The sequence below is a fragment of the Mustela putorius genome, unplaced genomic scaffold, assembly GCF_011764305.1.
Source record: "Mustela putorius furo isolate JIRA1106 unplaced genomic scaffold, ASM1176430v1.1 tig00003867_pilon_pilon_pilon, whole genome shotgun sequence".
NCBI lineage: Eukaryota > Metazoa > Chordata > Mammalia > Carnivora > Mustelidae > Mustela > Mustela putorius.
The window spans coordinates 24780940-24808891 of NW_025422019.1; the positions used below are offsets into that span (position 1 = coordinate 24780940).

At 36.4% G+C, this 27952-nt stretch overlaps 1 protein-coding gene across 2 annotated transcripts in view; it reads left to right on the top strand.

Moving 5' to 3' along the window:
• The window catches only part of ARHGAP15 (Rho GTPase activating protein 15), a 605619-nt gene that overhangs the window by 98431 nt on the left and 479236 nt on the right, over positions 1 to 27952 (top strand). For both annotated transcript variants that reach the window (XM_004757889.3, XM_013059079.2), the window contains exons 5-6: positions 4616 to 4703; positions 25609 to 25698. In XM_004757889.3, the coding sequence (XP_004757946.1) occupies positions 4616 to 4703; positions 25609 to 25698 (178 nt within the window). The remainder of the gene's footprint in view (positions 1 to 4615; positions 4704 to 25608; positions 25699 to 27952) is intronic.

Below are 27952 nucleotides of genomic sequence, written 5' to 3' on the forward strand. Positions count from 1 at the left end.
GCTTGGTTTTTTTTTTTTTTAATGCTAGGAATGACATATTAAACCCCTAGGGAACTGAAGAAGGGAGAAGAGAAATACAGGAGATTCATGCTTTTGTAGTGCTTGTTACTGAGTAGCAAACACAGAGCAGGAAAAATCTAGAGATGTGACATGAAATTCGAGAATCCATATATTCTTTTACTCAAAAACCTTTAATGAGCACCTACTAAATGTCAGACACTGTTCTTGGAAGTGGAAAAGCTCAAAGAAGTTTGCGATGATGTCCATATCTTTGAAGGAAATAGGGGAGTAGGGCTTTCTCTCTTTTCTGAAAACCGCTTTATCCTTGAAGTGTCTATTTTAGAAGTCTTAGCAGAAACTGTGAGACCCACCTGTTCCGGCTAAGCCCTTCAAGTTTGCAGGAGTAATTCACTTCCTGAGTTGTCTCTCAATATACCGGACAGCAGTCACCTATAACGATTCAGTTGCAGAGGGAAAGTGTTAAAGGTTTGAGTCAGGGCAAAACCTTGCCAATTGACCCTTTTCACAGCTCTCTCCAGAGCTGACAATGTCATCCAAGAGGCTCCTGAGTTACGGTAACAAGGTGACCAAGCTTTTCCACTGATATCTTGAGAACTAGAGGCAGCACAAACCAAACCCAGCAGATGCGGAATGAACAAGACAGATATTGTGATGCAAGTGGTCAAACGCCCAGAGTACATCATTCCCAGAGTCAGGTTCCAACTTAAGTCATGGGTTAAAAGTTGTTCCCATTAGTGAATTCTAGCCACTCTTAGACGATAAGCTTTTGACTCCCTTCCTGGTTGCATGATCGTCACTGACTGCACATGAGTCGGCTCATCACAGACCAGAATAATTCCCCAACAGAAAAAAGACAGAGGTAGCATCATTAGGAGCACCCCCCGCTTCCAGCTTCTTCTGAGGAGTTGAATGGTGCTTTGCATGATTCCTTTAAATCAGTGCAACTTCTAAGGGAAGTGGAGAGTTTAGAAGTGGTGAGCCTTTGCTCTGTCCTTCCAATTAACATCAGGTAAAGTAGTTTATATGGAAACCTACATGGCTTCTACCTTGTCACAGACTATACACACTGGCTTTTATAATGTGAGCATTTCAACTAAAACCATGGTGAAATCTGACATTGACAATCTCCTGAACCAATATAGTTATGCTTAATTCTTAAAAAAAGACAGCATAAATTAGTCACCAGATTATAGGCTTCAGAGTTAGAGAAACTGGGTTTGACTCTAAATCTGACTGGCCTGAAGTAAGTTAACTAAACTCTGGGAACCTCATTTTCCGTGATAGTAAATGGACATATTAGTATCTTCATTATCTTTCTTGTGGACCTAAAGTTCTCCTTCTTTAAAGAAAATAATAATTTGTTTTTTAAATAAATATAAAAATATAAAATAATAAATATATATTTATTAAATATATAATATATAATAAATATAAAAGAATAAAATATAAATAAAATTAAAATTTATTTATTTATTTATTTGAGAGAGAGAGAGCAAGCACATGAGCAGGGGAGAGGGGGAGAGGCAGAGGGAGAGAAAGAGGGGCAGAATCCCTGCTAAGCAGGGAGCCTAATACAGGGCTCGATTCCAGGACCCGGGGATCATGATCTGGGCAGAAGTCAGCCACTTAACCAACTGAGCTACCAGGCACCCTGGACCTAAACTTCCACTAGTCAATCAAACTTTAGTAGGCACTCAAAATAATTTATATTAATTTTTATTTTTGAAAAGAATGGAAAGAACTGAAATGAAATTAGGACATCTAAAAAGTTGATAGCAGTATTTCTTCCTTTTGAAATAGAATTGTTTTAAGCAAGTTGGAAAATCTTCACTTTTATTCTAATACCGTAGAGACGTTGTAATTTATAAATTCAAAATGAAATAGAGTGTCAGAGCGATTGGTGTTACTAAGGTTCTGAGACCTGCAGGTCTTTCCCTCTTTGACTTGTTCATCACATTCACCTATGAGAGAACATTTCATAGCAGTTCAAAGTTCTAACAAAGAACTGTGAGATAATTGAATTTCATGCAACTTCATTTCTAACCGGTTCCATTTCCAAGTTTAGGGAAGGGAAGAGTAATGCCAATACGTTCTGTAAACGATCAACATCTGAAACAGATTCAAATCAGAGTCATTTATCCAGGGCTTGGTATAGACTAGAAGCAAATAAGGTATAGTATCTCCCTGCCAGGAGATGAAAAATATAGTGGGAAATATAACAGGCAGGTTAAATATGGGTTCCATCAGTCTGAGGGTGTTCCATATTCCCTGATCACATACTGTCAAAATAAGAGGTGTAGACCAGCAGTCCTTCCAATGTTTTTCTTTTCTCTATTTGGTGTCAGCTAATATTATGACCTGCATAGAGACAAGGCTATGGTTGCTCTGATTCATTTTGCTGCTCCTGGTGCCTAAAAGGAGAAATGGGCTCTAGGGCAAAAGAGGGTAAAGGTCTATGTGGTTTTCTGTGTTGTTTTTCCACCTTTTTCATTGTTTGATAGAAAAAATGACTCTTCATTAGAAGACAATTGGGCCCAAGAACATAATGTTCATATTTGTATGTTGGAAATCTCATGGTTAAGAAAGCTTCGGGCATGTAAGAGCAATCTAATCTTGTTGTAAATATTAACTTTACTGAATCAAAACTGTCTTTTCAACCAAACCCCGAAATTCTAAGAAGCAAGTGGAAATAACTACACAGAGATCTTCAATGGTCATCTTAAACATATTTTTGTGTAAGTTTTTAGTGACCTGACTAAAGTCTTTCCATAAACTCATTTTTCTACCACTTTTATAAGATGAATTCAGTTATTTTGGACTGTTAAACCAAAACCAACTGCAGCAGTATGATATAATGGATAGAAACTTGAGTATATTAATCTCTTTAATGTTTTGCGACTTACAAAAAGGCATTTTTTTTTAAGATTTATTTTGTTATTTATTTGACAGAAAGAGACAACGAGAGAGGGAATACAAACAAAGGGAGTGGCAGAGGGAGAAGTGGACTTCCCGCTGAGCAGGGAGCCTGATGCAGGGCTGGATCCCAGGACCTGGGATCATGACCTGAGCCAAAGGCAGATGTCTAATTATTGAGCCACCCCGGTGCCCCCACACAAATATACACGTATAATTGCTTAAGTAATACATGTTCAATGCAGGAAACTTGATAAACACCAAGAAATAGAAAGGAAAATCAAAAGCTGTGATTTTTTTTAATCACCTAATTTAACTATTGTTACACCCAGCTCTTTTTCCCCCATGCCTAAAGTTCAGTCATTGACTCAATGAACATGTATGTTGTGCCTCCTCTGTGCTAGGCACTCGGGAGTACTTCTGTAAACCTGAAAAGCTTTTTGTTATTTTGAGGACTTTTTTAGATAGGGAGAGAGATAGAGGTGAAATATACAAAAATTACTTCTTAGACAAATGAACAGGATGAACTACATATTGTATTATGTAGATGAACTACATACTGTATTACGGTCTTTATTAAAATCTTCCCATATCAATATTCTTTTATAACATAGGGCTTATTATTTCATTATAGGAATTTATTACATGCAATTTATACAATGACTCTTTTAAGATATATTTTAGGTGCACAATATAGACATAATGGTGCACTTAATTCTTGTGCCCACAGACTTAACAACTTGTGAGATAACTACTTTAGGATAAACTTAAATTCATAGGAATGCACTTGTTTAGTCAAAAGACAAGCACATTTTAAATGATTTTTTTTTTTTTAAGCATATTGCCAACTTCACTTCAGAAAGATGTGATCATGTACTCTCTCACCAAAATTGTATGGGAGAATCCATTTCTACAACCTTTCAGTAACCCTTGGTATTATTTCTGCTAATTCCTGCCAATTACATTGGCAAAGAGGGAAAAATAATTTCACTGTTTTTATTTGCATATCTTTGATTTCTAGTGAGGTTCAACATTGAAAAAAATATTGGGCTGCCTTGGTGGCTCCGTTGTTTAAGTGCTAAATGTTGATTTCGGCTTAGGTCATGATCTCAGGGTCCTAAGATCCAGCCCCAAGTAGAGGTCCTCACTGGCCATGCAGCCTGCTCACAATTCTCTCTCCCTCTCCCTTTGCTCTTTCTCTAAATATTTATACATATATATATATATATATATATATATATATATTTTTTTTTTTTTAACTAGGCAATGACACATTAGCTGGTTAGTTTTTCAGATTCTGAAATATACTGGAACAATGAAAAGAAGTAACAATGAAGGGAGGGATTCTGACTTCTGTTTTTACTTTGCTATTTTTGGCTTTCCGTGGAAACAGACTCTGAAGTCAGGGACATGGATACACAAAATTTGGAGTTTTAGAACTTGAAAAAGATTTTGTGAGGATCTCCAAATGAGAAATGTTTACTATAAATGTCATGATTTTTAAAAAATTACAGAAAGTCTTTATCGTTACCCAAATTCCATACCAACTATAGATTTTAATAAAGAAAAGACTTTAATGAAGACTAGTTAAAAATAGTCTCTACTCATTCCAAATGTTGCTGATATAATATCTATGAATGATTTCTTCAAGTGATAACGCTTTTTTTTTTCTATTCCTAAGGAAAAACTGGTCTACTTCCTGGATTGTTCTTTCTAGCCGGAAACTTGAATTTTACAAAGAATCTAAGCAGCAGGCTCTGTCTAACATGGTAGGTAGTTCTGTTTCTACTCTTATCTTCACAGAACTATTATTGAATTAAAAGTTTGGTTTCATCAGAAATCACACTAAAGCCTCCAAGCTACCAACGACTGAAAGCAGATGGAGGATATGACTCAATAAACTTTTAATCAGATGAAGGGAAAATAGAACTTAGTGTCTGTTTTATTAAGTGGTGCATTTGGAGAATAATCACAGAATGAGACAAATGGTGAGCAGCTATCTAGTAATGTGAAGGTAACACTTTAAATTAAGGTGCCATTTATAAATGCTTTATTCTTATTTATGAAATGATCCCTAAATGCAGCTACTTGCTCAAATAATGTATTATAAAGTATGTTATAAAATGCATTAGTAATAAATGCTTAACGGATGAGACTATGGGAAGCTGTTTTAAAGAATATTATAAGACGTAAATCCTATTAAACCATGTACGTGCATCTTTAATACATGAATTTAAGTTGTTATCTAGCATGCTATAAAGTGCTTCATACATTAATAAATAATAATAAACTGTTTATAAATGGCACCTTAATACAGGGTGTTACCAATGAGGAAACACTCTAAGTTAACCAAGTGATTTTTTATCTTAGCCTAACTGCAACATTCACTATAACCAGCTAACCTTTCTGAATATTTCTGACTCCGTCTAATGGAGCTAATACAATTTCTGTATCCTGTAGTTACTACGTAAAGTGAAATTTGTAGGGTTTCTCTGTTGTACCTGGAGGAAGGCCTCAGGAAGCCCACAGAGATTTGACAGTGACAGGAAGTAGGAGCCATTCCGAGCTAGTTACTGGGGCACCTCAAGCTCAAAACCTTGCTGCCCAGGCCCCAGAGCTGCCACGCCCTGAAGGAGACAGTGGGCAGGCAGCATGTCTGACAGCCTCCTGATTCGGAAGGACACCGGCAGGAACCAACCCGCCATACCTCATAGGCCTGATGGGCGGCAGGGAAAGGGGTCACTTGGCAGGAGTTAACCACAATGAACTAATTTGTATTTGGCAGGTAATAAAACGACAGCAAGTTCTTTGCTTTCCAGCCACTAGTCCTGTTTGCTATGTAATCCTCTTTAAATAGGAAATAGAAAATCATTTGCTAGGAGATGTTTGTTTGTTTTTAAATAGAAGAACAAAAGGTAGCGTTTGGCTTGTTCCTGATAATTGCAATAGTCTTTATCCCCAAGTGGCTTGCTGATTTTGGAGTCTTGATGCGGTCCAATCTGTAAACTAATTATAAATAAATTAAAAATACATCTCAATCCTTTGTATTTTTAATTTAAACTGGCTCAGAAATTTGTTCTAGCCTTTTGTTTTGTTTTTATTTGGGGGCTATAGTAAGGTTGGGAAAATCTTTTTAAGAACAATAAAGTACCCCTAAGAGCCAGACGCAAAACAACTCCCATCCACTCAGGTCTTTGTCTTCCCTTTGAATGACTTCTAAAAGGGTAGTCACGGGGCGCCTGGGTGGCTCAGCGGGTTAAAGCCTCTACCTTTGGCTCAGGTCATGATCTCAGGGTCCTGGGATCGAGTCCCGCATTGGGCTCTCTGCTCAGCAGGGAGCCTGCTTCCTCCTCTCTCTCTCTGTCTGCCTCTCTGCCTACTTGTGAACTGTCAAATAAATAAATAAATAAAAATCTTTACAAATAAATAAATAAATAAAAGGGGAGTCAGGAAAGGGAGGAAAAGTCACTTGCCTGGCCAGTGTGGCTGCTGAGAAGATGATCTTCCTCCTGCTGGGTGTGAAGAGTTCCACTGGAGCAGCATTTATGTGAATGTTCTGGGAGAATGGGAGAGATTAGATTCCAAATTAAAGCATTTGCTTTATTTTTATTTTATTATTTTAATCTCCTCATCCCAGGACCAGGAGATATAATTATCAGCTGTTTAATTTTATACAGGTGAAAGAAAGCTCTTTCCTAGATGGCAGGCAAACCTTTCAAGTCAGCCCACTAATTGCTTGCCTCCAGTTCAACCTTCAGAGTTGTAAATTGACAATAGATTTTACTTTTAGAAGAAATTTGTTAATGTTTTTTGGCAGTCCCTATTTATTACTTCTGGCCCCGTTTTCAATGCTCTTATGGTTTCTCCCAGGCACTCATCTTCAAAGTGAATTCAGGGCAGGAACTAACTGTGTTTTGTGGTAATGAGGAAGAGAATTACGGATTCATGTTTGTCCTGCATGAATTGTCGTGCTCCTCAACTTCTTGGATACATTTCTAACCAAGTATTAAAGGCCTAGTGGGATAGCCCACATTTACCAATTCCAGTCTCAGAGAAACGATACGATGATTGCCAGGCCTTGATTAAAGATGCTGTGGTTTTATTTTGAAAGAGATTTATGCTCAAGTTTCTGAATTTCCCTTGCACCCCCTTACACATGTCTTGGTATTGTTCATTGTGCTTCTGGGAAGAAGTCTGTCCTTTCCTCCAAGGGGTCAGTAGAAACTGAGTAGTACAGAATGTGGTTTAAAGAGTAAATGGCATTTTAATCTTTATAGGAATGATCTTTGAATGCTAATGCGGTGGTAAGACAAAGCAGCAAAGTAGCTAGGAGCAGGGTTTTGAAGTTCAACCACAGGGGACTTCCTTCCAGTTTTGCTGCTTAGGACCTGACAAAGTCATTCAACTTCTTTGAGCTTCAGAATCCTCATCTGTAAAATGGGGATACTGATATCTGCCAAGAGAATCAATAGAGAATGAAATTAGTTAATAAAAGAAAAAATAAGTAGTAGTGCTAAATTAATATTATGGTCTGATATACTCTATCAAATAAATAAATATATTCTATAATATCTAATACAGGGCATGAGAGAATTATAACGTATTTTTACAGCATATTAATTTTGTCCTTGAACTGATGCAGACACATGTAGAAGAGAAAAACACATTGATTCAAGGAATACCAGCATATATGATCTCCAAAAAGAGAACTATGTATCCATAGGCAGCTTAAGTGTTGGGTCAAAACACTGAATAGTTCTGAATGTGAAGCCATCATTTCCATCTGGGACTCTAGATGTATCTCTTGCATGACCATAGATGCTTTCCTGGGGCCCTCAGCCTCTTCCACTGGCTGCTACTCTGTGACTTTCGCATTTAACACAGCATGCCACAAGATGTGCCTGATCCCACATCTCATGTCTAACTCTTTCTTTCTCACTGAAATTCTTTCAGTTTGCACCCAAGTCAGATTTCTATCAAAAGCAGCCCCCTCCCGGAACTAGACACAGAATCATTTCACTGGCGTGTGTAAATGAGAGAATCATAGGCTTTGGGTCCTCAGTGACCTATTCAATGAAAATGAGGGCTGACTCATTCTATTTTGCTTGTTTGTTTTTAGTACTGTTGGGTCCATGGTCAAAGAAACGAGACTGATACAAAGCGAAGGTCAAGCAAAGCTTTTTTACGGGCCAAGCATCGAGAATCAAACTGATAGGCCAGGGACATCTCTTGCAAAAAGGCGACCCCTCCCTGCCTCACAGGCTAACGTTTAAAGAGTAAAGGCCATGTGGTTGGTCCTGGCCACACACAGGTGGCCAACGAGATTGTAACACACAGAGAAAGCTGCACAGTTATGCTAAGTCACACATGCGTGGCCAATGGAACTACAATTTACCCCATAGTAGCTATTTGAACTAGCCTATCACCTTGGACAGAATTGGCGCCCAAAAGGCGGGGCCCACACTCCTTGGTAGCTAGGGAGACAGTATGTGTGCTCTACTGATTGGATGTCTCCACCTGACCTGACTCATCCCTGCATTTGGGCTGTTATCTCCACCTGACCTGACCCACCCTTATATTTGGGCTTTGTTACCTGGGACTGGTTTCCCAGACTTGCTTTTAAGTAAGTTCCTGGGGCCTGGGGCGGGGAGTGGGGGGTGGTGGTGGGCAGGGTCAATTTAAGTTTTACTGCATAAACAACAAAATGGCTGTTCAACCCAGGTGGGGCCACTCTGGCTGAATAGGTCCTTACAGTAGGACATTCAAGGGTAACCTCCCGCTTACTACCTGTCCTTTTCTAGCAGGAAGGGCATCATAGAATATCCCAACCCCAAATCTAGATACAATAAAACCTCATAATGCAATGCATTAGTCTTTACCAAAATGGGAAACCACCCCCCTTCTTTGTCTATATATGCTGTCTCTGTTTTGTTCACTTCACCTTGGACCCGAGAAATTTTGGTTAAGACTGGCTGGCCCTCCTATGTGAAGGAGCATTTGAAAACCACTGGTGTAACGATGTCCAAGGTTTCCTGGATTACGAAAGAAAGAATGATGCTCATTTCCTCACCTTTTTTTTTTTTTTTATCCCTATACTGATTTGTAACTGACTTTAAATATTTGAAATATATTCATTGAAAAAAATGCTGAAACCATTTTTAGTAAAATGTATAATAAAGATGTATATTTTAAAAGTCATTAGTCAAACTCCTACACAACCACCCCCTAAATCAAGACTCTGTCAGTCTTCTAGAAATCTCACTCCCTGCCATTTGTCCCTTTATCATCCAGCTTGTTCCCTTGCCACATAGGCATTTTAGTTATTATTTTATAACGTTCATTATTTTCCCACCTGTGTCCACAGCCCTTAAGAAATGTAGTTTACTTCTTCTGGTTTTGAATTTATATAAATGGAAACACAGTGTATGCTTCTTTTATTTCTTGCCTCTTTCTTTAAATATGTTATGCTTCTTCTTTTCATTTTTTTTTCTTCCATGTTTTTTTTTACACTGGTTTAAGTGATGTCATTTGTTTCTATTTTGTTAGTGGCTTGCTTAGCATTACAACATTGATACTTACCAAAGCCTAAAGCTAATCAAATGCTTTAACCTCTTCCAAAATATTACCTTAGAATATTTTTAATCTGTGTATCCTCTTCTCAGCATAGATACTATTGTTGTTTGCTATTGTAATTCTTTTTTTTTTTAACACCATCAAACAGTACTTTTTGTTTGAAATAGAGTCAGTGTTGATTTAATATTTGCCATGTTCTTTGCTATTTCCTTCTTTCTTCATTTTCTACTAAGGCCTTTTTCTTTTGTTTGAAGTATATTCTGAGAAATTCCTATAACAACCTAGCTCAGTGTTTACTTGTCTCAAGTATCTCTATTTCTCCCTCATTCTGGAAATATATATATTCTTTCAGGATACAGAATTTTGAGTTGGCACTTACTTTCTTTCAGCACATCAAAAATGTTATTCCACTGTTTTCTGTCATCTATTGTTGTGATCAAGAATTTACCTTAGTTCAATCACTGTTATCTGGATGCTCATACTATATTTATAATTACCTTTGTTTTCCCAGTTTTATTCTTCGTTATGGATTGTTGCCTTGAAATAGTTTATAACTGTCACTACTATATTTTAGAAAAGTATCTTATTATTAACTTATTTTGCTAATACCTTTTCAAATGAATCTTCTTTTATAGTTTCTCTTATTTTTTTCCAATTCTTTAGCTAAATCCACATTGTCTTCTTAGTCTAGTCCACATTTTACATTCTTTTTAAATCTTTTTTTTTTTGTCTTTCTGAACTGCATTCCAAACCATTTCTCTTGATATATCTTTCAGTTCTTTAATTCAATCTCCCTTTGTGATAAACATCCTTATTTCAATTATTGTGGTTTTCATTTATAAAACTTTTTTTTAAATTTATAGTGTCATTTGTGATAGTTGTCTTCTGCAGACGTTTTCCAGATCCCTTTTATTTTGTTAAAATTAGAAGCCTGTAGTTGTTTTATATTCTGTGTCTTGTGACATAGCATCTGAAGTCTGGATCAGTCTGTTTCTGTTGCTTCTCACTCTGTTGCTTTGTTTCCTTGTGTGTCTGGTTATTTTTGACTGTGTGCTAATCATTTAGGCCTAGGATAAATATGTCCTACTGCAGAATATTTTGCATTTTTCTTTGAGGGTCACACTCTTGGTAATTGATTAGCTCATCTAAGTTACCAGTTTAAAACTCTCAAATTGTGTATACATAATAGGAGCATATACAACTTTTCAGAGACAGAATTATCCTCCAGTCTTCCTTTTTATTTTTTTCTCATCTCTCACATTGCTCATCTACAAAGGCAGTTTTCTTTATAATCCCATGACTTATAGAAAGAGAACAAGTTCAATATTGGTTCTCCTCTATTCTTTCATAAGACCTCAGGCAGCCCCTTTTCCATTATTCTGTGAAGTCAATTGACCAAAATTCAATTGTATAGTATAAACAAATGTCCTCAGGCAAAGAGCAATTATGTTGATTTGATATTCAGCTTTCCTCTCTGGGTTCAGATTCCCATTTCCCAAAAATATTTACCCTAGCAGGTCCCACTATCTCATAGGCTTTCAATATTTTTAAGGTAATTTTAAAAAGAAATATTTTTTTCAGCATTTTTCATTATTTTCAGTGGAGAGTTGATCTAAATAGCATAGTTTCTCATTTACAATCTACCTCACTTTCATTTAAATATGCATTTGGTTAATCAAGTTTGTGCTATTTATATAAGCCTTGGTAGGAAAAGACTTCATAAGAATATGTATTGAAATCCTACAATGAACAGCTTGCTCATTAGGGCTACATATAAGGCATAGAGATATAATCAAGATATAGTCTTTGCTTTATAGCATCTTTGCCAAAAAATAGGGTGAGATGAAATAAGAAACATAAAAGAGTTTTTCTGAGATTTAAAGGAGGGAGAGCTCACATCTGTGAAAGATTTGAATTGGGCCTTGAAGGATGGTTATAATTTCAATATGTGGAGATTTATGGGCAGGGAATTCCAGTGAATTAAAAAATATGAACGATGACATGAAACTGAGAATGGGCAAGGTCTGTGTGCTAAAAAGAGAAAAGAGGTTTTTTTTTTTAGTTTGGTTGGAAGATAAGATTAAAAAAAAAAATAGCTTGAGAAGTGTGCCAAGGACTGGGATTTGCTACCAGGGGCAAATCTTTAAGAAGACAAGCCAGTATTCTCCAAATATCTTCACCCTAGAATAATCTATCATAGCTGTTTTTTTTTTTTAATAAATATGTACTGAACAGGAGTATGACCCAGGTGTTACATGTCTTCAAAGGACTAGGCCTACCATGAAAAAAGGCAAGAGAGGAGGTTGATTGTTCTAGGATCATGGCTTCATCTCATTTAGCCCAAGAAAAACAAGTTTTGCCTCCAAAGGCAGCTACATCATATTTGCTTTATCTGCTTAAAGAAGTTCTAAAGAAATAAGAGTTTGTTTTCTCCTCTGAGGCCTGGACTCACACCCCATGCATGTCTCAGGTACACCTGTCTATTTTAGTGTCACTGAAGTATTTCAATCAGCTCCAGCACTTTCCAGTACAATCTGCCACCTTGGTACCTGCTGGGCTGTGTGATTTTAGATCTTCTGCTTGATATGGACTGGAACATGACTCTAGCCATGGTATGTGACAAATATGCATTCTTGGTTTAAAAAATGATAGATTGCCTTATGGGAGAGAAGCTTTGTAACTTAGGGCACTCATTCATTTATTTATTCTATAAATAATTAACAATTCTTAACAGGTATCACACAATGTGTTTTTAAACCCTAGAGATATCAGATGAATAATTTATGATCCTTGCTTTTAAGGTGCTTGTCTTCTGATAGAGGAGACAGAATCAAAAGTAGGTTTATTATAACAATACCTGACTAAAGTGATTATATATATGGTGTGGAACCATAGATCTAGTCACAATTAATCCTTCCCCAGAGAAACTCTTTTTCCAAGTGATGCTCAACCTATATGTCTCTCCACTTGTTCATTCTGCAAAATCACTGAGCATCCTTGATGTTTTAGCCACTAGGCTAGGTGTTATGAAACATACAAAAATGAATCAGACTTAGATCTTTCCTTTGAGGGTCTAGAAACAAAAAGTATGCCCATAATCCAGTAATTGTGGTGAAAAAGTAGACAATGACAGTTGCTCCAAAATGGTATGAACAGAGGCTTGAGTTAGTTCTATAGTAACTCAGAAAAGAGAGATTGTTTCCAGTTGGAAAAGATTCTAAATATATGTCAAGAAAGTGACAGTTGAGCATGTTTTTGAAGGATGAATAGGATTTTGAGGCAGAAATGGGATGAAAAGGACATTTTGTGTAGAAATAAGGGAGTAACCAATGATAAAATGCAGGAAATTAAATCTTTTATTTATTATACAGATATGTATTGAAATCTTGCCTTGTCCCATGCACTATGTGCTAATCATTGGTCTTGAAAATGATTCTTGGAAGTTCCCTAAGGCTTAGGGTACATGTCCTTCATCCAAAATATTTTGCATCAACAAGAGCCTTGTTGCTCTTCAACATATATTGTGGCAACCTTTCACTGGTAGGTGAATGTACCTATCAGTGAAAGGTTGCCTCAAGATAAGATGAGGAAAGCAGGCACTCTAGTTTGGGTAGAAAGTCCATGTGGAAACACCTTAGGAAAGAACTTGAACAGGATTGTGAGCAGACATAATTACATTCTGTAAGCACCCTGGAGCCCTCTGCAAGCAATACCAACTATCGTCAAATTAGGGCAGATTCAGAGTTTTCAGAGACAGTTTTGAGGAATTAAGATATATATATTTTTTTCTACTTTTAACACAAAAAAGAAAGGACTTCTTAAATTGTCTGGGAGACATTTTCTACAAGTCTGGTGAAACAAAAGAGAGCCATGAAGCCTGTGCTCTTATTGACAAAGAAAATAGCAAAACTGCTAAGTTGTCATCAGTATGGCCCAATGCACTTAGTGAATCACAGGTCATCTTCTCACTCAGAAAATACTTTAATATTCTCATATGTCCTTGACTATCTACAATAGGGTTCTCTGGGAAGACATCCTAGTGCAAAGAAAGCAACCAATCCATCTGAGAGAACATGAGCCTAGTAGCACATCAGTGGGAGCCAGTAGCAAGTCTGGACTTGTTTTCATGTGATTCCAGAATATATGTTTGGTGTCATACCTACTAAAATAAACACACTATGGAAAGTTTATTTGTGGTTTAAGAAATTTCTCTTGTCTCCACATCCATCAAAATTCAGACTTAGTGGAACTTACACTCGTCAGTTAGCTATTTCTGTTATATTTATCCCACACTGCTCATGAATCCTAGTTAACATAAACTTAGTCTGACATAAATTCAAAACCATTATAAACATTTTAGGCAATATTTCTCCCTCAAATTGTATGGTTCTGAAACCAGTATGTTCAGTATGGACCCTAGATACTCATTGCTTGTGTAACTCTTTTTTGAGGGGAGGGTGCTACCTTTATTTTTTTTCTCTTCACATTGTACTGATAATTTTTATTCAGAGGCCAACACTGGCATATTTTCCTTTTGATAACAGAAAACTTTCCCAAGACATTTAATAAACTATTAACCTTTTCAAACCACTCATTCAGCCATAACCTTGAAAGCAAAAAAGAGTAAGATAAAAGGCCTCATTAAAATAGTTTGTTTACTTTTTTAATATTGTTTACTTCTAATGCAAATAATGAACACAAGCATTAATTAAATAATGTAATACATCTAATGTTCATTTACTGTAGTATGGCTTTAATAACAAAATGGACTTATTTATAGGAGTAAAATGATGTGATTTAGCAAAAAGATGAAAATAGTTTCAATCAGAAAGCTATTCATGAATTATTGAGTATTCTGTGCAAAATGAATATGGAATTATTTTATCTTTGTAAAGTGAGTATTGAGCCCTTATTTGGATCCCTGCTCAAAAAGATCATAAACATTGGAGGGCAAACAATAGATCTACCAAACTTAGCCTAATGAAGGCATCTTAAATTTCTGCTTAATCTTTTAATTCTCCTAATGATAGTGCTCTGGCAAAGTCAGCATGGTTAACATCGGGACAGTTTTTAGCATTGCCACAGGCTGTACTGTCATATGGCCTCATCGGACCTTTAAAAATTAGAAAAAAATAATAGTCCAAGACCTAGAGGATGATGGGTAGAGATGGGAAGAAAGAAAGAAAGAAAAGAAATTGAATTCTAGTGTTTTATTAGCATAAACATTGTAAGGAAAAAAATGAAATCAAGTAATCAATATTACTATAAATGAAGCCATGTACTCTGGTTATAATTCTCTCAAGATTTAGCCATTAACCACAATAAATTCTGTATCTTACATAATTTTTAATAACCACAAAAATCTATGAAATTGATAGGATGCTTTATAAATGGATAATAGCTTACTGTCCAATAAACCTCACCTTAGGCTCTCTCAGAAAACTATTTTAATTATGAAGTTTGACTCTCTGTGGTTTATCATTTTGGTCAATGTTATGTATCTGATTTAGAGTTTGCATTTCTCCAAGATAAAATAGACTTTTACTTCACAGTGCATTTTGAGATTAACTGAATATATGTATTTGGTCTTTCTTAACGGTTCACTACTGAGGTGAAATGCTCTGGGAAGCAGTATACCGTATCAGGTAGAATAAATCAGATCACCTGGGTTGAGAACCCCAGGTTCCCATTTTATTTTAATTTTTTTAAGATTTTATTTATTTATTTATTTATGAGAGAGAGAGGACAGCCCAAACAAGAGCGAGGGAGAAGCTGACTCCCCACTGAGCACAGAGCTTGATGTTGGGTTAGATGCTAGGCTTGATCCCAGGGTCCTGGGATCATGACCTGAGCTGAAGACAGATGCTTAACTAACTGAACCACCCAAGTGCCCTATCAGGTTCACATTTTATTTGTTCCTATAGTCCTTGAATATTTCAATTGCAGTTTGAGTTTAATAGGAGTCCTTACCTCAGACAGTTTATTGTGAGATTATGTGAGAATACTGATACGGCATGCCTGGCACACAGCAATGATAAATACCAATTACATTTGTTATTATTGATTTTATTACTCCATGGAACAATAGAGTATAGTGGCTAAGAGAGAAGTCACTGGAACCCAATAGAATCGGATTCAGATGTTCAAATTGCCACTTACTGGCAGTGTACTTAAAATCCCTGCCTTCATTTTTCTTAACATAAAAACTTCAGGTAGGGAAACACTTCCTTCTGTCCAAATACAATCCAAAATTTCTGCAGAACCTCATTTCTTACTCATACCACTGTCCAAAACAGGTATTCCTGGTCAGTTTTCTGCCATGTGGTGCTTCTCTCATCTTTTGGGTCCGCAGACTCCCTGTGGCAGATGAGAGAAAGGTAGAGAGAACATGAGAAGGTCTGTATGCTCCTTAAAGCCATAAACCCGGAAGTGATTCACATCGTTTTTGCTATCAGTGCAGTGAAGATAGCGGGTAATATGGCCACGTGTTGTTGCAAGGGGGACTGGGAAAAGATGGAGGCCCTGGCTAGTGAGCTGCTTCCCTTTGACAACACACATGGTGGTGTAGCACTACTCATCTCTGCCACAAGGATCAGTGATCTCAGCCCAGGTTCTCTAGAGAACGAGGCCTGAATTTCGTGCCCATCCTTTTTTTTTTTTTTTTTTTTTTTTTGAAGGCATGAATACATGATTTAGAGAGTGAGTGAGGCACACGGAAGTGAGGCAGGAAATGATGGGGGAATAGTGGAGAAGCTGTGTCATCAAGCAAGCTGCTACTCTCCAGTGAACCTCAAAGAGACACAGAGAATCACTAGGCAGCTGCAGCACTTGACTTAGAAGGAAGCTGCAGGTAGGCTGTTTGAAGAAAGCATGAGGCAGTCTGTGGGAGAGAAGGAGAGATGGAGGAGAGTTATGTTTCTTCTCATTTCCTGTTTCTTTTTGTTTCACCGCCCAGAGTCTTCACTGCCTATATCAGATGAATCCTGGGCACACTCTTGGATGGCTGCTCAGAAAGCTAGATTCTATACCCTATAAACTGGTAATTTATACAAATTTGAAAATAGATGAGGACCCAAAAGCCCGTCTGCACTCTGGCAACCAGGAGGGAGGTCCTCGAATTCCAGAAAGGTGACTGACCATCCTCAGGAAGTGGAACCAAATGGGTTCAAGCAGGTTGGTTATGTGCAGGGACAGCTGTGGTAGACTGACAGGGTGAGGGTCTAGGTAAGGACTGAGGGAACACCCAAGGCATCGAAAATGTGTCCAAGCTAATCACCTTGCAAAAGTAATAAAATAATAAATAATAAAATAGAAAAATAATAAATAATAATGTAATGCAAATGGAGACAGTATCAGCATACAACAAAAGTAGACTAAATAGAAACTATTGTATTTATTCTGGCAAGATTTGGGTTCAGAATGGAATGCAATATATCTGTTCATTTCTTGAAAGGGAAAGGATACTTTTTCCTCAAAAAACAAACAAAAAAACCAAGCCTACAACATTCTAGTGCCCAAAGTCTCCAACAAAGGTTTGCTTTTCTGAAAATCTCAGTTTGATTTGGTCTTGTATATACTGAGAAATTTCACTGTAGAAACAATTTCAGTTATTATTAACATCATTTATATTCATATACATAAAACCCACATCTTACAATCCAAGTATCGTCTTCTGTGTTGACAGCGGCCATACTTTAGACATTAATAAGATCAGGTATCCATTCAGCACTCTTTCCTAAATCATTTTGCCCAAATGAGAATTTATAAGTGAGTTTTATCCTCCTCCATGAATGATTTTCCAGAATCAAAACCAGTTATGTGATAAAAGTTAATTCCCCTAAACAGATTTTGTGTTTTATGTTTCAAACTGATAAGGACAATCTGAGTCTATATTCTGGAATAGCAATTAATCCAAAATAAAAAATGGTAGCTAATAACCTGCTTCATCAAATCCGAGACTTGTTTTGTTTTGTTTTTTTGTAACCCCATCTAATGATAAAGGTAAGATAATGAGTGGTCCAGCGATTTGTTACCTATGCATATGCCCAATTTTCCTCATGGAAAATGCCATCAAGCAAAAGAGAATCTGGCCGTTCTTATTTTCTTAATGTGTGTTAAAGAGTCTCAAATTTCCCATAAAAAATGAAAAACGTAATCCTAAGGTTTAATCTGAAGTTTTACTCTAAGTTTTAACCTAATTTTTCTCTGGAAAAATACAGAAAGGATACCTTGTCAAATATTATTGGAGAATAGTAAAGATAAACTAAAAGAATAATAAAAATCAGAAGTGGACAAGACTCAGGATCAGTTTTTAATGGCTTAACATTGCCCCCAACAAACAGGTTTTTATATTTTATTGTCCAGAAGCAGTAACTTTCTAAATAATTCTATTTAAGTATTTTCAAGCCAGTCATTTATATTTTAAGTTTACCCCGGAAGAGATATGATAAGTACACTCTTAGATTTAAATCCAAATTTAGTCAATTTTTAAAAAGTATATTTTTATAATGATGTACAATATGATCCATTGGCATCATGTAGTTCATTAGCAGACTTTTTCTTGTGTTTTATAGCTGTAGAATCAGAAATATGTTTTCTATTAAAGGATTCTTTAATTTCAGACTTCTTGAATAAAATCTTGACTGTCTTCCAAATAAATTCAACAACTTTTCTGAAAAACTTGTTCCAATGTTTAACAATGTTTAAATTCTGAAAATTTTTCCTTCTAATAAGTCTGAGTCCTTGGCATTGTTCTTCAAGCCTAGATCTCTCTGCTTTAGCTTTGTAACAATGAACTACTGAGCAGGATCATTTTTACATAGTCCTCTCTGATATATCTTAGTTTTCTCTTCTTGAAGCTGATATATTTATTTACTTGAATTTTACTCAAATCACTTTAACTTTTTCTGGTATACTTCTGATCCCAAATCCAATCATTTGCTCCGATTGTGACTTCAGGTCATTTCCTATTAAAGATCAATATGAATGGGGATATTGTGTTTTAATTTTATTAACTATTAAATTGCATTTTTAAAAATTATCTCATTTTGTAAACTATTATCCTGAGATGTTTTATTTATTTTGTAAAGAATGTAAGTTTTCCACTGTAATTCTCTATTGGATAACAAAAGGAATTGTAACAAAATGGATTTTAGAATAGGGGAGATGTTGGGAAGGAGAGACTAAAAGAACACCTCATGGAGATTATTTTGGAATTATATCATCAAAACGAGCTGGAGTGGGACAAAGAAAAATAAATGTGTTCCAGATGAAAAGGGTGCATCCAATGTATAGAATTGGGAGAGTGTGGTGCATGTGGGAACTGCCATGAATTTAGCATGGTTGGTTGTAGAAGAATGGGGGATGGAGGGAACTCATAAGGATGGTTGGGGAGTGATATAAAAGAGCCTGTATAGCTTACTGAGAGATTTGTACGTTATCCTGTCGGTAATAAGTTTTCCATAAGAAATATGGTTAAGATTTGTGTTTTAGAGAAAAAAGTCAAAATGTAGAGCATAAAATGAAATCGTTTTGTGTGGTCCCAGAGGGAACAGTGAGAGAATCCAGATGAGAGAAAATAAGAGCTTAAACGAGGCTGAAGTCATGAGATGAAGAAAATGGACCTCGTTCTGGAATTCAGGCTCCGCATTGCTTGTTCTCTTGTAAACAGTAAAGGAAGGAGAAGAAGAAAAGGTGAAGTGGATCAAGGGATGGTTAAGCATGACAAGAAATAGAAAAAAGGGGACAAGTGTAAGACAGTGATTTCACTGAGGTGTCTGTGCTACATCTTAATGGTGGTTAGTTAGGAAGCACAGTTTGGGGGCACCTGGGTGGCTCAGTGGGTTAGGCCTCTGCCTTCCGCTTGGGTCGTGATCTCAGGGTCCTGGGATCGAGCCCCGCATCGGACTCTCTGCTCAGCGGGGAGCCTGCTTCCCTTTCTCTCTCTGCCTGCCTCTCTGCTTACTTGTGATCTTTCTGTAAAATAAATAAATAAAATCTAAACAAAACAAAACAAATAAAAGAAAACACAGTTTGACTCATTAGTAGGAGCTGTAGGCCAGAGGAAAAATTAAGGTGTCAACAAGTTCCAGGTGATGGATCAGATCAGAAGCAAGACAAAACCCATAAGAAGGAATAAACTATAAGAAATAATGACCTGGAACAGTAAACCAGAGATTACCAACACTTAAGAAGTGGGAAGAGGAAGAGAAGTCAGTGAAAGAAACAGAGAAGAGACAGTATAAAAGGTGAAATAAAAATTTAGAGAGAAAATGTCTCCATAGCTGAGGGGCAGATTTTAAGGAAAAGGAACAGAATCTAACAGTTCAGAGTTCAAGTAGAAGGATGATGGGAGGGAAGGTATCAGATTGTTTTTGTGGACTTTCATGGTTAAGACATTTTTTAGATCAGATAAGGAAGGGAGTAAAAGCCTGCAGTGGGTTGAAAAGAGAATAGAACATGAGCAAGCAGAGAATGTACTGCAGAAAACTCAAGAATCCTGGCAATCATGGAAAATAAATTGGCGATATTGAGAACAAGCAAGGTTGTAGGGTTGATGCTTGCATATATTTATGTATTTTTTTGAACAAGAGTGACATGAGCATAGCTGTGGGCTAAAGGATATAATCTGTTTGGGAGAGAGAGGTTAAAATTGTAGGAGAAAAGGGGACAACTTAGAAAATGAGGAACAGGATTGGATAGAATTAGGAACTGAGCAGAAAAGCCATGGGCTGAAGGAGGAACATCTCTTCCTCTGAGGCAGAAAAGGACTTGCTTTGGAAGTGGATCATGCACTGTATGGCAACAATGGGCCAGCAGATTTTGATGTTCATAGATGCCAGTGTCATGCCAGGCATGGGAGTTCATTAGACAGGTGGACCCAAATCACAGACTCAGATCCAAACTTCCAGGAGCCAGAACAGAATATGGGAAATTATGACACTTACAAGGAAGGGATAGAAAACGTTAATTCTCATCATGTGACCTAGAAGGAGAAAAGGTTGGGTATGGAGAGGAGAGGAGGTCATGTATTAGGTTATGATAAAGAACTTGTGACTTGGAGTTGGAGGACAGTGAATTCCTCTCTCTGCTCAGGCACACATTAAGTGCATGAGCTTGTGTAACCACTTATGTAACCACTTAACCACCCCCTGCTTGAGTTTCTCCACATTGTAAGTTGAAGGCGATGGTAACAACTGCACAAGACTATTGTAAGGAGTAAATAAGAAGTAGATACAAAGCTTCAGAAAGCATGACAGAGAGGGATTTATTAAAGTTTGTGTTTGTACATTAGTTCATTTTGATGATAGGACTCTGAAATTGGGAAGAATGGTGAATGTTCCAGCTCAAGGATTGTATGAACACTGCAAATTAGGAGCATGCCATTTGATGGGCTGCTGGAATGTGGTGAAGCTTGGAAGAGAGGTGTTATGAGGAAGAACAGAAAGTGACTAGGAACACACAAAAAAGTTTGCTAAGTGTTGATGACATTGGTGTTGGCAATGATTTCATGGATATGTTAAGTGTTTTTTTTACCATGTTTTTATTTGTTTGTTTGTTTCATTGTTTTTTCCTTCCTAAGTAGAGTTAAAACCCCAGCAGAAGAAAGTGGCCATTATTTGTAATGTTACTTCTCTGAGTAGTCAAAAGTTATTACGCCAGAATTAGGGGATATGAGGAAAATGATAGAAGAAGGAAAAGTGGATGAAAGAGTGGAGTGGCTCGTTGCATGGGGGAGAGCAAGAGAGTGAGAAATGGGGGAGCATTGAAGTAGTTGGTGAGTTGGGGACATAGGTGTGTTTATAGAAGGAAGTGAAACCAGTAAGGGCCCAGAGGGGTGCATACAAGGCCTGGTGATTCCAATCACTTCAAAAGCAAACATAACGGGTGGGAGTGATGAAAACTCAGAACATGGGATTTGCTAGATGAGAAGGAGAATGAAGACTAATGAAATGGAGAGAAGAGGAAGCAGTGGGTTTATGGAGAGTGCATGAGTCAAGGTCAGGGTCATGGGAGGTGACTGAATGATGGGCAGAGTTCAGATTGAGATAACTCCAAGCCAGAACCAAAGCCATGGGATTTAGTGTACGACGCTGATGTGAAGAGTGTGGTAGAGCTGGATGGTGAGAACTCTGGAAAAGCTTAGATTGCTTTTTCCCCATAAAGAAAAAGCCTACTGAAAATTACATAGAGTCTGAAGCTGGTATAGGATTCTGAAAGGAAGAGTGAGTATCTTCCTTACCTCTGGAGTCCCAGTGCCCAACACAGTGGCTAACACATTGACATATAGTAATTGTGCAGTTAATGTCTATTGAATGATTCTGTGAAATACTGGGTTCAATCCACATGAGTCCATTAAACTGTTTTTCATTTTTCCATATTGAAGCAAAGACTGCTTAAGAATTAAACCAAATATAAATCTTAATTGTTACAACATGGGGAATTTTTAGATGCCCAAACCTTCCTTCCAAAGCACAAAAGCTAGTTGCATTTTGGTATTTTTCCTTCATTTATGAATCCAGCAAATATTCATTGAACAACAACTCTGTGCCAGGCACTGTTCCATACATTGGGAAAGATAGTGGAGGAAAAGGCAAACCAGGCCCCAGCTCAGGGAGCTTAATTTTAGTGGGAGAAAAACAGACAGCATATAAAAATATAAATGTTAATTTCAGTTAGGAAGAAGGCTGTGTTGAAATTAAAACAAGTAGTGAAATAGAGAAAGAGTAAGCTAGAAGACAGCTCTCTTTTCTATAAGACAGTCAGAGAAGACCTCTGACAAGGTGACATTTATCTGGGACCTGATGGATAAGAAGGAGTCAACCATGTGAAGACTGGGAGGTTTTCCAGGTAAACAGGTGGTGTAAAGGCCCAATGGGAAGATCGAGTTTAACAGAGAAGGACAAAAACAAGACCAGTATGCCTAATAAGAAAATCATCTCTTTCCCAAAATGTTACATGTTTTAACATGCATGTGATCACAGTGTATATTAAATTCTCAAGGACTGCATAGTGGTTAGGAGCAGACCCTGGAGTGACACTGCCCTCTTTTAATCTGGGCTCCTCCTTTTCTACCTGTGTTACCTGGGGAAAGTATGCCTAATTACGCTAACATATTATTACCTATACCATGATGATAATAATATTATTTACCTCATACAGTGTTAAAAGAATTAAGTGAGTTGCTAGTTGTAAACAGAAAAGTGCTTGGCACATTAAAAGTATTTCTTCTAGAAAATAATTCCATCTTTTTTCCCTGACTGCATTATACGGGGAAAATAATCTCTTTTGTTACATACTTTTAATGATTATTTCTGTTATTCTGAGTATCCCATAATCTAATTAATGGGAAGAAGAAGTAGGGTGTTTTAATTTTTCTACATCATAAATCATTCAACAATGAACATCATTACCATGCTTTGAGATCTTCCATGATAGTGATCATCTGGGGGGCAGAGAATGGGTAAAACTGTAAAAATATTTCACTGACGGAAGCATCTGGAAGAGGCATCCTCGTCTTGATCGGCTTCTCATGAGATTACTACCAGATAACAGAGAAAAGATATGCTATCCATGACTGTCCTGCCAGCTGAATTTATCCTGAAAGGAAGTTATGCTTGGTTTCTACAATGTTTCCCTTCTTAAGAAAATTTTATTGAGTTGCCAAAAAACAACAAGAGCAACAACAACAAAAATCCAAAAAACAAAACCAAAAACAACAACAACAACAAAAAAAACCCCAAAAATCAAAAAAACGAACCTCACAATTTACTGTAAATCTACCATTTTTCTGGCCTTTCAGGAAAAAAAAAGTCTATTTCTGTTAAACAGATTGAATTGGCTATACTGGCTATGAGTCAACAATTGTGAACTGATTTCTTTTTTTTTTTTTTAATTTTTTTTTTAAATATTTTTTTTTTAAGATTTTATTTATTTATTTGACAGAGAGAAATCACAAGTAGGCAGAGAGGCAGGCAGAGAGAGAGAGAGAGGAGGAAGCAGGCTCCCTGCTGAGCAGAGAGCCCGATGCAGGACTCGATCCCAGGACCCTGAGATCATGACCTGAGCTGAAGGCAGTGGCTTAACCACTGAGCCACCCAGGCGCCCCGTGAACTGATTTCTTATAACATCTTTGCTGTTCTTCCATAATTTATTGTTTTATTTATTTGTTTTTTAAAGATTTACTTATTTATTTGAGAAAGAGGGAGGTAATGGAAGGCAGGGGCAGAGGGAGAAAGAGATTCCCCAAAAGACTCCCCACTGAGTGAGGAGACCAATGTGGTGCTCGATCCCATGACCCCAAGATCACGACCGGAAATCAAGGGTCAGTTCACCTAACCAAATGAGCCACAGGAACCCCCGTAATTTCATGTTTTAAAGTAAAGTTTATTGTTAAAATATTGTCTAAAATATTATAAGCTTCTTATACTAAAATTTTAAATTGTTCAGTGGAAAATTGTTTGAGAAAAATACTGAATTTATAGAGAAAATGAGAGTTGCTCAGAACATCTGAAAATAGTTGGAGTCTTTGAAACATGGCATTACTTTCTTTGAAAATAAAGAAATTTCTCAAACAAGCGAGCTTTTGTTTAATGTATTGAGTTCTTCAAATTTAAAGTTATATAAATATGATACATTTGAATCAAATTAAAATGAAGAAGCGGGCCGCCTGGGTGGCTTAGTCAGTGAAGCATCTGCCTTTGGCTCAGGTCATGATCCCAGAGTCCTGGGATCCCTGTTTGGCAGGTAGCCTGCTTTTCCCTCTCCCTGCTTATGCTTTCTCTCTCTCTCTCTCAAATAAATAAATAAAAATCTTTTAAAAAATAAAATAAAATAAAATATGAAGAAAAAAATATAGATAATGCTCCCATTAATTAATTATCATGAAATACTGAAGCTTTAGGTCATATCCACATTGTGTCAAGCAAAAGGAAGCACATGCTATAATCCATTTGGTCTAAATTAAATGTATTGAATAAAAATATATGCATACATGTGTAGTCTTTGATGTTCAAAAAAGGAACTTCTAAATGGTGCACAGTTGGCATCTAATAAATATTTATTAAATTTGGCAGCTTTTTTTCTGGGTTTATGGAGATATACATGAGAACATTATAGAAGTTTAAGGTGTACTGAGTGATGACTTGACGTATGTATGTATTGTGAAATGATTACCATGTTAATATTCGTTTACACATAGTTACCTCTGTGTGCGCGCGCGCGTGTGTGTGTGTGTGTGTGTGTGTGTGTGATGAGAATGTTTAAAATCTACTCCTCTGGTAACTTTCAATGATACAGTACAGTGTTAACTATAGTTACCATGCTGTGCAACTGACCTTGAGAATGTACTCATTTTCAAATTAAATGTTTGTACCTCTTTTTTTAAAGATCTTATTTATTTTGAGAAAGAGATAGCATGAGTGGGAGGAGGGGCAGAGGCAGAGGGAGAGAGAAAATCTCAAGCAGATTCCATGCTGAGTGTGACGTCCAATGTGGGGCTCCATTCCACAACCACGTGATCATGACCTTAGCTGAAACCAAGAGTCGGATGCTTAACAGACTGAGCCAGCCAGTCACACCCTAAAAGTTTGTACCTTTAACCAACATCTCCTTATGTCCCCAGCCCCTGGTAACCACTTTCTGTTTCTAGGAGTTTGCCTTTTTTAGATTCCACATATAAGTAAGATCATGCAGTATTTATCTTTTTCTGTCTGACTGACTTCCCTTAGCATTAACACCCTTAAGCTTCGTCCATATTGTCATGGATAGCAGGATTTCCTTCTTTTTAATGACTGAATAATTTTTCCATGTGGATTGATATTTATATCTGTATCTATGTTTTTATCTACATGTCATTTTCTTTATCCATTCCTGTGTCAACACTTAGGTTGTTGCCGTGTGTCTTGACTGTTGTATACAATGCCACAGTTATCATGAGGGTGCAGATATCTCTTTGAAACTGAAAAAAAAAAAAAAAAACCAGAAAGAGAAAGGCTTTATACTATAAATATGTATAGCTGCTAACTCAATAAACTTTTACTTCTCCTGATAGGCATCACCAATGGTGTATACTTTTTATTCTTATTTCAATTTTGTTTACAGAAAACTGGGCACAAACCAGAAAGTGTAGATTTGTGTGGAGCACACATTGAATGGGCCAAGGAAAAGTCAAGCAGAAAGAATGTCTTTCAGGTAAGAATGTTACATATATTAAATTTACTCTTATTACTTCTAAATCTGAGGTCCCAACATATACTTCCTTGTTGTGATGGTTTCATGTGCATGAACTAGTTGTTTGAAGGTCACTGTGAAAAACTGATTTCACCTCTTTGTTGAATTTTAGTTTGTTTTGTGGCTTTTTCTTGGTTACTGGTTGCTATCTAAATAGAAAATATATGTTGTATCTTGATTAATTCTACAGTGAAAGTCATTGAATGTTGCATTGTATTTGATAGCTGTTTGGGGTTCAGACCTAGGGTGTTTGACTTATATAGATTTATTGTAGAACTTTCAGATATAAACTTTTGGCATCCATTTCCATTCTTACCCGTAGTCATACATTACATTCACCCACGTAACTTAGGGGATGGAAAGAGCTGAACAGCTATAGAAATTGGATATTTTTGTATTGCATAATTTAATTTTGGGGAAAAAATAACTATGGTTAATAATTTCAATCATGTTACATTGAATGAAAAGAACCAGATGAGATCCTTGAAAGAAAGGAAATGAGAAAACTGAATATTTCATATATGATGTTAATAAGATCCCTTTGGCAATTAATAACTTTAAATTATGGAGGTTTATCTTTTTCTATCTTTATGTAAGATTTAACTTACTTTTGTATTTCCAAAGTAACTAATAATTTTCTAGGTATATTTTAGAATTTATATCATTTAGTAGCCAGGAACATTATTATTATAATTACTATATTAAATGCCTTCTAAGACCATTTTTGTTCGTGAAGAAAGGTCTATTCCATTCTTAAATTCATCAGTGAAATTAATATATTGGGTCTTACAGAAGTGTAGATAGGTGACATTTCCTGAACTCTCACTGTAGAGAAAAAAACTGGTTTCCAAATTCTGCATTTCTCAGATGCTAACTCAGGTCTCCCAAATAAAGTAAACCCACGTTAACATTACTAGAATAAATTATTTTTCTGGTTCTACTCTTATTTTATTCATGCATTCATCTTCTATGTGCTGAAGATTTATTTCTTTTTACCAAAAGAGAGAAAGATATAAGAAAAAATAAAAAAGAAAGAAAGAAAACTAAACATACTTGTCTAGAAATCAAAGGACTAAAATCAGCCTAAAGTGATTAGAATCTGAATTTACAGAATTGAGAAAAGAAAAATAAATTTTGTTTTGAAGAGAGGAATTGTGAACTAGTGATACAGCCTGATTCCCAATTTCTTATTCTTTTTGTTATTCTGTGATAAGTTAAAAAAAAAAAAAGAATAGAGGTCATATTCCTAGCTTTTATGATAACCTAGATGATCAGTATGAATAGTTCTGAATTAGGTTAGGTGAGTAGGTGAGTTAAGTGGTGGTGTTGTATTATGTATTATGAGTTTAGAATCCTTGTCCCCATGTCATAAAATAAAGAGATTAAAATTTGACATTGACATAATTCTTGGACAATAGAAACTCTTGGGAGTTGGTCTAAGGTAGCCTTTTTCAGTTCCTCTGTTGATCTTTTGAAAAGTTAAGTTAGATAAAAAATGAGGATGACAGTCGAATATATACAATGTATATAGAACTGCAGATATGGAAGAAGAATGTTTATGCCTAATTTTACAAGGCTTTGAACATAATTTACACAGATATATATTTAAGTCATTGTATTGATGATATGTATGATAATATATATTAATGATATGAGATTGACCTTTCCTTATATGACTGACTGCCTCCTGATATAATTTTTCCTTGTTTTTCATATTTCTGAATATGAAACAGTAGCTATTTCCCAAGACATTAAAACAAAATAAAACCCAAATATTCTCACTTTTGGTAGCTTTTTGGAGTAGTTCTGCCAGCTACTTTTGTTTGTAAGGTACCAAAGCAGTATATGGGACCTTAGTGTTCTTACATCCAGCTCAACTCTTTTTGTCTTGTCCCCTTGTAGTGTAGAGAAACAGGAAAGAAGTGATTATAAGGATGATGTGAATAACAAAGCTAAAGAAAGATTCTGATTTTATTTCCTGCTTCGTTCTTTTTGGGGTGAATCATGGTTTTCTTGTCATGCTGACATCTTTTTATTACCCAAATACATGAGCTGGGGTAAAATTTACTAATACGTATCCATAGATACAGACTACGAGGGTAAACCCTTTGTGAGGAACAATATAAATAGCTTTTATAGTTCTGTTAACGAAAAAGCATAGGAAAGGATTTGCCAGAGAGCTAAATCTAGATGACTTGCATCAATATTTGATTAG